This window comes from Sitophilus oryzae, unplaced genomic scaffold (assembly GCF_002938485.1).
Source record: "Sitophilus oryzae breed Bouriz unplaced genomic scaffold, Soryzae_2.0 scaffold_578_pilon_pilon, whole genome shotgun sequence".
NCBI lineage: Eukaryota > Metazoa > Arthropoda > Insecta > Coleoptera > Curculionidae > Sitophilus > Sitophilus oryzae.
In genome coordinates this window covers 3776886-3787320 of record NW_022147171.1, presented here as the reverse complement: position 1 = coordinate 3787320, position 10435 = coordinate 3776886, and the positions used below count along the sequence as shown (strand labels likewise).

Sequence of the window (10435 nt, the reverse complement as noted above, 5' to 3'; positions counted from 1 at the left end):
GTGCAGACTATAAGATAACAGTAAATAAATTTATTGGAGGTGTTAAACATCCATTACCTAGAATTGAAGAATTATTTACAGCATTACAAGGTGGAGAATCTTATACAAAACTAGATTTGTCATGTGCTTATAATCAGCTGGAAATTACTGAAGATACAAAAGAACTTTTATGTTGGAGTACACACAGAGGTATTTATAAATTAAATCGTTTACCATTTGGAACTAAACCAGCATGTTTTAGAAAAAAAGTACTACTAGGTTGTAACGGCGAAATAAATTTTCTTGATGATATTGCAGTAACTGGTAAAAATAAAGAACACATAAAAAACTTGGAGCAAGTGTTTAAAAAATTGCAAGAAGCAGGATTTAGATTAAATTTAAAGAAATGTATTTTTTTTCAGCCAGAAATTAGATATCTGCGTCATATCATAGATAAAAAAGGTTTAAGAAAAAATCCGGAGAAAATCAGAGCGATTAGAGACTGTCCTAGACCAGAAAAAAATCACTTTTTAAAAATTATAAATGTGTTTAAATCAAATAATATACCCCTAACAAAAAATATAATTGGGTTTGGAAGTGATGGGTGCAATGTCATGATGGGTGAATACAACTCAGTAGTAAGCAGGTTCAAGGAACTTTGCCGATGCATAATTATATCAAAATGTATCTGTCATTCGTTACACTTGTGTGCAAGCTAAGCGAGGAGGTATGAATGTAAAAAATACATGAGCTGAAACAATTTCAAGTGTTTGCAGAAACTAACATTCACATGATTCTGCACCCATCACAGACAAGGTGGCTATCTTTAAGTCGTGTTGTAACAAGAATTTTGGAACAGTAGTGGTTTTATTTTTTAATGAAAAGTGGTTAAGTGAAAAGTTAATTACAACTGAACAAATTTACAATAGTTTGAACAATCCATATATTAAGTTATATTACCAGTTTTTGGATTGGGTGCTACCTAAGTTTTCTGCCATGAATGCATTTTTCCAGCGTGAAAAGGTATTAATTGTCACCACGCATGAAAAACTTCAGGGTCATTACAGGGAGTTATTACTGTGGTATATGAAAAGTGATTATATAAATTCCAGAGAAACTTCTGAAATTGATCCATACAATGAAACATATTTTATACATAAACCATCTATGTACTTGGGGGTTGCTGTAAACCGAAATTTGCAAAATAGTATAAACTTTAAACAACAACCCGAGTTGTTAGAGGACTTTTACACAAAATGTCAGAATTTCTTAAAAACTGTCTGTTCTGAAATCAGAAAAAGGTATGACTTTAAATATTCTCTTTTTAAAGAAATTACATTTTTGGTGCCAAAGAATTCCCTTTCTTTAAAATTTCGAGATAAATATCCGTTTTTACAACATTCTATTACTCGCTTCAATATATTCACAACAGAAGTAGAATGGCAGGCCATTTATGACCAGTGGCGATACTTGCCTTTATATTACCAAACTACCAATGCCGTTCAATTTACTACTGACATGGACATTGAAATAGACCAATTTTGGGCCGATCAATTACATTTAAAAAATGATGGAGGTGAGGCACTCACTATTCTACAATTTGTCAGTCTTTGCTTTAAATATATTATCAGTGCCCCATTCTAACGCACAATGTGAGCGCGTCATTAGCAAAATAAATTTAATTAAAACTAAGTGTAGAAACAATCTAATTACGCCGACAGTAAATGGGACATTACTGACTGTTCAAAATATCATAAACAATGGCAGTTGTAAAGAGTTTATGCCGCATTAAAGAATTAGTACAAAAGATGAACAAAAACATGTATTCATTTAAAACAGAAAAAGGAAATATAACGGAAAGCGAAGGGAATGTATTAGAGTTGGAGTTTACATAATATGGCATTACATACCGGCACTTTTTAAGAATTATCGTGATTTTAAAAATGCTAATAGTAATAAAATTTGTTCCGATTTACAAAATAAAGAACTTGATATATTAAAGACATAGATATGAAACTAAAGTTTTTAAATGACGCATTAATAGAAGTTTTTGATACACATGTTCCTCGTAGAACTATTAAGATAACAAAGGTTGCTGCTCCTTGGTTGTCCAACGATTTAAAGTCGCTAATGAAAACTAGAGACAAATTAAAATATAAATTTAAAAAGACAAAATCGTTTAGTATTTGGGAGGAATACAAACAATTGCGTAATCTTATTACAGCCTTGGTGAAGCAGGAAAAGAGGGCTTATTTTCAAAATTTATACAGTCATAGTAATACCAGGACGCTTTGAAAAAAAATGAGGGATTTTAATATTGGTAAATTGACTGCAAACAACGATATACCAGATTGCTTAAGCTTGCTTAAGCAATGTAGATTCAATTAATAAGTTTTTGATTGAGGGCATTCCTCCCCTACAACAAAATCACACAGATTTGCTGAAATATTTTAACAACAATACTTATCATAATTTGGTTGATTCTCAATTTAATTTTACCTTAATCAACGAAGAAGTAATTTTATCCATAATCAATAAAATAACAACTTGTGCTTCAGGAATCGATGACATCAATTCTTCAATGATTAAAATGAGTTATCCAGTTATACAAAATATTTTATTACATATTATAAACAGTTGCATTTTAGAAAACTGTTTTCCAGAAAAATGGAAAATAGCCTTGATCCGGCCTATTCCCAAGTCTCCGGATGTTAAGGAATATAAGGACCTACGTCCCATTAGCATATTACCGTATATGTCGAAAATATTAGAACATGTATTGAATGACCAAATAAAAACATATGCCAAAAACAATCAGATTTTGGCCCGTCATCAGTCGGGTTTCCGTGCCGGTCATAGTTGTGCGAGTGCCTTACTGAAAATATCGGATGATATATTGACAGAGCTGGATAGGGGTAATATTTCGATCCTTGTATTGCTGGATTCAGTAAGGCCTTTGATTGTTTGAATCATAACGTACTCATGTCAATGCTTCATTATTACGGATTTTCGAACGATGAGGTGCGGATGATTGGGAGTTATTTTACAGATAGACTGCAGATGGTTAGATTGGGAGCAAACATTTCCGGACCTGTTGAGTTAGGTCGGGGAGTGCCTCAGGGCTCAATCTTGGGGCCTCTTATGTTTTGTATTTATACTTCGCAAATAACAAATGTAGTCCGGTATTCCCATACACGCTTATTCTGATGATACGCAGATATATGCGTTTTTTGCTAAGACTGATTTTGGCCTTGCTCTTAATAAAATTAATTTAGATTTACATAACATATATCTTGAATCCATTAAATATGACTTAATATTAAACCCTCAAAAATAAAGGTGATGTTGTTTGCAGGCGGAAATCATTATCAGGATCTCCTCGGCGAGGTTAGGTTATCAATTAATGGTGCCATACTGCCTGTGGTCGAACAGGCAAAAAATCTGGGAGTTATAATAGACAGATCCTTTGCCTATAGCAGGCATGTATCGTCCTGCATTCAAAGATCATATGCTGGTTTGAGACGACTGTATCCTCACCGTTATTATCTGAGCCATAAGCTCAAGGCTAACTTGTGTAATGCCCTAGTTTTGTCGCATTTTTCTCATTGTGCTCCATTGTATTCGCAAGCCTTAAACGCTCATGAAGTTTATCGAATACAAAAAGTGCAGAATACATGTCTGAGATATATTTTTAATCTAAGAAAATTTGACCATGTTTGGCGTAAACTTCGAGAATTGGAGTGGCTCAGTATGAAGAATAGGCATCGTTTGGGCACACTGCGTCTGTATCATTTTATTATTACTACACAAGAACCAACTTACCTGTTTGAAAAGATTCAACTTAGAGAGAATGCGCATAGTGTTAATATTAGAGCAAAGGACACTCTTACAATTCCCTACCATAAGACCTCTCTTTTTGAAGGTTCGTTCAGTTATTGTATTGCGAAATTATATAATGAATTACCTTCAAACCTAAAAAATACATTTAAGATGCATACCCGTCAATGGCTTTATGAAAATCAGTAGGTTTTTTTTCTTTATCTAACTGAAACTTTTTTTTTCCTTTGAAATTGAGTTTTTTTTCACTGTTTTTTTTATTGATTTGTTTTGCGTATTATTATTATTATTTTTTTATTGTTCATTTTACATAGGGTAAATCCGGTATAGTTGGACCGCTTTTTTTGCTCCTACTTTTACACTTCTATATTAAATTTTAGAAAGCGCCATCTAGCAAAAAGAAGTAACTATATAGTTATTGTGCAAGTATTTATTATGCAAAAATACAAAAATTCACAAAGGAAACTATGAGTGAAGTTTAAAAAAAAGTGGTATCGGTCGAACTATCCCGATGTCCTCGGGTTAGATGGACCAAGATATATGGGATAGATCGACCACTTTTTAAATCAAAAGTTATAAACTAAAAAATATACATTTTAATAAAAGTAAACGAATTTGCATCAAGAACTAAAAATAAGGATACATAAACAACATTAATTTCTTAAAGGGACTTATTTAGGCACTGTTTTTAGAGGCGGTTTTGCCGCACCGGTCACACATCTGTGAATATTTCATACAACCCTCGTGTGACCATCTATCACATCGAGTGCACTGGAACCAGTCATCCTTTTTCCTAGTCACTGAGTAGTTTTCGCGGCAACCAGTACAATCGTTTTCATCCCATTTTTCGTCACCGCTTTCGCTGTCTTGCAAAATAATTTCACTCTCTGAGTTGCTATCATCACTATAATCTTCTTTTAATCTCTTTGTTATTGGTCGTTTCTTTTTAGCTCTTTCTTTGCTCGACTTGTTTTTTATTTCGGCCTTCTGTTTTTTTTGTTTTTGCAGCTCAATATTTTCTGGACTTGTCAAAACATTGGCTACTTGACGGGCACACTTTCTAACCGTATTAACAGCAGATGTATTAATAACAGGCGCAATTTCATTCAGGGCCATTCCTGGGGTAATTTCTGTTGTTTGGGCTTGTTGTTCATTTGGACAGTTTGGAGGGTTCAAACCATTGTAATCGGGATCTTTGGAGCAACCAGCAACTGGCGATAGTGTCTTGGAGCAACTAGCAACTGGCGATAGTGTCTTGGAGCAACTAGCAACTGGCGATAGTGTCTTGGAGCAACTAGCAACTGGCGATAGTGTCGGAGCAATGTTTGGATTAGATGTTAAAGAAATTGCGTGTCTGTTGGGAATACCATCAGTTTGATTAGCAGAATTCGAAACTAACGTATCGCTTAAGTACGCATAATCTGGAATGATACTGGGATTAAACGGTAGGATTCCTGTGACTTTGAAGCCAGAAATGGCGTTTTGAACAGTAGCTGATTTGTTCCAAGCTTCTCCAAGTAATTTGCCGAATTGGTACCGGGTTATTTTCCTAGAAGGATTTGTTTCCATAAATCGGTTACACTCAGAATAATAATGTGATTTAAGTGATTTAAAGAACGACCTATCTAAGGGCTGTAGAAAATGTGTCGTATGGCTAGGCAGACACAGTAAAATAATTTCATTTGCTTCACAAAATTCTAATACTTCTACAGAGTTGGTGTGCGATGTGTGCCCATCTAAGATAATTAAGGCGGTACCAGCAGGCTTTCTTGGCAGGAAATGCTCCTCTAACCATTTCTTATTTCTTATAACAGCATTGATGTAAGCTGATTTCTCGTTCATTACAATGGCAGACTCTGGAGGCATTCCGTCCTTATTACATTCCTTAAGGTTTTTTCCTTTTAAAATACATAGGGGGTAGAAAAACACCTTCTGCACTGCAACATGCTACAATAGAAATGTTTTCCCCCTTTTCGCCAGAAGTTATGTTGGATACAGTTTTAGACCCTTTTTCCGCTATAACATACCCAGGTTTATTATTTAACTGTAGGCCACTTTCATCAATATTAAAATATTTCCTGGCTTCTCAAATAATTGATATTCGGTTAAAACATTTTCAAGAACAGAAAAATACTCTTCCACTACGGTTTTATTCACTCCTACAGCACGCGCATTTGATACTCCTTCTGCCTTTCTAACTGATAAATCTGCATGCCTTGATAAGAATAACTGCAACCAATCATACCAGGCTTTTTTCTTTATTTTATTAAAGTTGTGCTTAATTTTAAGTTTCTCAGCAAGTTCAAAAGCCATGCTTCTTACCAGATCACGATTTGGAGTAAAACCATACTTCTGCATTTTTTTAATGTGGGAAACTAACTTCAGTTCAGCTTCTTCATTAAGGCAGGACTGCTTCCCCAATGAACGTGACTTTGATGACTTTTGTAATTTTATTCTGTTTTTAAGCGTAGTTTTAGGTATTCCATATTCCCTTGCAGCTTGATTAACACCTAATGAACCCGTGGAAACAGCATTCATTGCATTTTGAAGGGCCTCTGCGCTCCAAGTAGCTCTTTTGACTGTGCCTTTCCTTTTATAAAAAGTCGGCATTATGCTGTCTAAAACATAACAATGGTCTAACTAACCCAAATTATTTGGTCCAACTAACCCATTTACATGGGTTAGATGGACCACCTTGTCAATACGGCCTAGTACTATTCAGCGATAAAGATATTAGGTTAAACTGTACTTTGTTAAGGTAGCAACAATCTACTATACAATCGGCAAAAAATACTTACATATATTTTTTTTACAGCATGTAATACTAAACTATAGAATTTTTTTTATTACTAACATGTGCACACTAACTAAGCTTCTGTGTGACTGAACGCCGCCAGACAAACAAAAACAATATTTTAATATTTGGATTCGTCCAACGGAAGGGTGCCCGGGTGTAGATGTATAAAAAATTAAATAACACGTAGAATTTTGGCACTGGTCGATCTAACCCGATGGTCCAACTACCCCGGAATTACCCTATGACATATTTTAATCTTTTTCACCTTTTACTATTTTTTTTTGTACTTCATTCGGATGCATTCGGAGTTAAATGGAAGAGCAGAAGCATTATGCTTCTGAATTTCGCTCCACTCCAAAATTGGGTTTTGATTATTTATATGTATATATATATTCTGATGGTGTAATTACTTAATTTCTATGATTTCTTACTATTTTAATGTATTAATAATTAACTGTATTTTATTTTACTTTTTTTTGGAAATAAAGGCATTACACACACCTATAAATTTTTAATGCTTTATTCATCATATTATGATGTTTTTTTGAATTTATAGGTGTGTCATTTTCTTCGAATTCTAAGTAGCTAGTTTTCGAAATGTACGATAAATTCAGTTGTTAATACGGCGGTTGTCAACGCTGCGTACGGCTTGATTGGCAATGCATCCATGGTTTTACTCACTTGATTAATTGTTGATGCGTTGTTTCAGATGTCGACTGAGACTGAATCTACCAATACAGCCTGCTAAATATACCTGCGGAAAATAAGGAAGATCAGAAAGTCCTCAATAATTTAAAAGGTCTGGCATCCGAGGCCTTACCGGAAGGTTGGAAGAATTGGAAAGTGGCCTGTGTGGACAGAGAAACTTTATTTGGAAAGGAAATAGATCCGCAGATCCTTAATAAGGTTCGTTTTGCTCTTCCCACCATCGGCATCGCCAAGGCTTTTACTGAGGGCGCACGTAGCTTACCTGAACGTATTTATAGGGACTACAAAACAAAAATGTTATCCTGGCCCTTTTGCGTTTCTTTAATAATCGATCCACCGCAATTAGCAGCTCAGGTAAGAGGTTCACCGCTTCGCAATGAGATTGTTTTGGCCGCTAGTAACAGCGCTAATCTTAAACCATTGTTTATTTAAAGAATTCAGAGTGAGTTTGCATTGGATTCCTCGTCAGATGATGAACCTGGAAATATGAAAAAAGCTAAGCGCCAGCATTATCTAAACAATCCCGAATGAATAGATTAGAAAGAGGAACAAGAGCTTCATGATATGTTTATCGGCTTTATGGAGCGTTTTAACCCCCCAGAAGATGCAGATGAGTCCGAAGGCGTAGACGACGTTGACGATGACGTCTTGCAAAGCAACACCGATGGAGAGGAATCTGTAAAATTAATACAGCATTTTTCCAGAATTAGTACAGCATCCGCCTAGTATGCAGGACAAGTTTGATTTTGAGCCAAAACTAAAGAACTGGAACCGCCGATGTCAGAGGCAGAAAAGCTCGCAAGGGAATCGAATGCCAGCGCCTAGGGTAGCTTTCTTTCAATAAGATAAGATAAGCAGATGTTCAGTAGAAACTTCAGGCTACTCCAGTCTTCGGTACACTTCAGTTAAACCAACAGCTTGAAAATATTGTTCCCCGAGCACATTTCTACGATTCTCTAGCTAACATGGATGGAACCCTGGGTACCCTAAACCCATGGTTTGTTACTGCAAAGAGAAGCATTCTCGAATGGCATAAAGGAGATTGTTTCTAAATTCCCTCCGTCAGGAAAACACCTTTTTGAAGAAGTCCAGCTTTCGGAACTTTATAAACAACATACTTCTGCTTTTAAACAGCCCTTTCGTGTGCCCGACAAGCCTTTTCAGAAGGAGATGCAAAAAAATCAGAAGGTTGAAGAAAACAGGAGTTCCGCTAGATGATTCAGGTCTAACTCAAAGACCACGAAAAAGGATTACACTAAAGCGCAATCCTTCAAACAAGCGGGAAGCAACTCCAGAAAAAAAGCAGCATCAAGAAGTAAACCCTACGAGACACCGTCACCATCATATCGGTGACAACATTGACAATCAAAGTTTTCAAGGGGGCCTTTCCAATTATGTAAAGGCGTGGGTAGTCCAGGGCGCTTCAAATTGTATCATAAGGACTATCAGCGGCTACTCTATTCCCTTCATAAAAAACCTCCATTAAGAACCCTGTCAGCAAGGAATGCCCCCCAGCTGGGATGAAAAAAGAAATATCCAAAATGTTACTGCAGGGGGTACTAGAGGTCTCAACGGAAAGGACAGGATTCCTTTCAAAAATGTTTCCAGTCAAGAAATTACATGGTACGATTCGCTCGGTTCTGAATCTAAAAGGACTCAACAGATACCTTCAACCAAGAAAGTTTCCATTAATCAATTATCAAAAGGTACCCATTTTCCTTCAGGAACAAGATTACCTGTGCAAGATCTCGCAGGCATACTTCCATATACCTATCAAAACTCAACACCGTCGATTTTTGTCAATCATTCACGAAGCCAAAGATTGACTTGCCTTCCCGGTGACTTGACCAGATGACTTGCCTTCCATTTGGCCTTTCGACAGCGCCTCTAACATTCGGAAGAGTGTCAAACTGGTTGGCACAGGTATTAAGATCACACGGAGTCCGAGTCATAGTCTATCTCGACGACTTCATGTTGGCAAGTCAGAGTCTTCCCACTCTTCAAACGCAGCTAAGGTTCACCTTAGATCTTTTTTTCAAACTCGGCTGGGAGATACGTAGAAAAAACGTGGAAAAAACACAGAAAACTCCACAACAAGTAGTACAGTTTCTGGGGATAACATGGAACACTAAAAACGGAGCTATTTCACTACCAGGCGAGAAGGTGTCATCATTGAAAAAAAGATCTTCAGAAACTAATACGAACTGCCAGATGGTCTTGGAAGGATGCAAAGCGAATCCTGGGAAAAATCAATTTTGCCAGTTTTGTAATTCCGCTGGGTCGCCTAAACTCAAGACGCATGCAGATATCATCTCGCATCCTTCCCGAATGCCGTTCGAGACAGCGGTTCGTCATGCCGAGGGAGGCACTGGCCGAATGCCGCTGGTGGTCAAGAAACCTGATGAAATTAAGTCCTATATTATCCCGAACTTTTAACGACAGACGCATCAGATACTGGTTGGGGAGCCCAACTGGGCCCGTATTCTGTAACTTTGGCATAAAAACGTTACGCTTTCAAAGCGGTGAGCGCAACTTATTTTTCTATGGATATGTCATTATTCTTATTATACGAGGGAAATTGCCACGCCCTTTCTAATTTGAAGTTCAATAAAACACAAAGTTTACTTAATCGGTAATGAGTTGCATAGAGGCCACTAGCTTTTTAATTTTAACAGCCGGGTGGTCGGGGTTGAAAGATATTAATAAAAGGGCGCCACGAGATTATACTCTATGAACTCGGCATAAAAGATGTTACTATTAAGTATACTTCAACACTAACCTCGAACTGTTGAGTGTAACTACCATGAACTTCAAATGTTACTATAATTATTTAAACTTAAGTGACTCTAACTTAACTATGAGACTAGACTGTAAATAATACTACTAAAAATATTTAATCTATTTATTAAAATATTAAAAAGTTATAAAGAAAAGAAATGAATGAAATGTAAATGATTGAAATATATTAAGTCAGAATTTAAATCAATAAAAACTAAATCTATGACGTCATCCCCCTTAACTTAAACTAAGTATGCTCTAAGGGCGGAATACAAATATCAAACTAAATCTAACTAATATCTAAACGATCTTACTCTACAGTGTAATGTCTTGACA

At 36.1% G+C, this 10435-nt stretch overlaps 1 protein-coding gene across 1 annotated transcript; it reads left to right on the top strand.

Moving 5' to 3' along the window:
* Window positions 1-9172: 9172 nt before the first annotated feature.
* LOC115887628 lies at window positions 9173-9757 on the top strand. The gene has a single exon (XM_030907094.1). The coding sequence runs from the start codon at window positions 9173-9175 to the stop codon at window positions 9755-9757; it is 585 nt and encodes a 194-aa protein (XP_030762954.1).
* The last annotated feature ends 678 nt before the right edge of the window (window positions 9758-10435 follow it).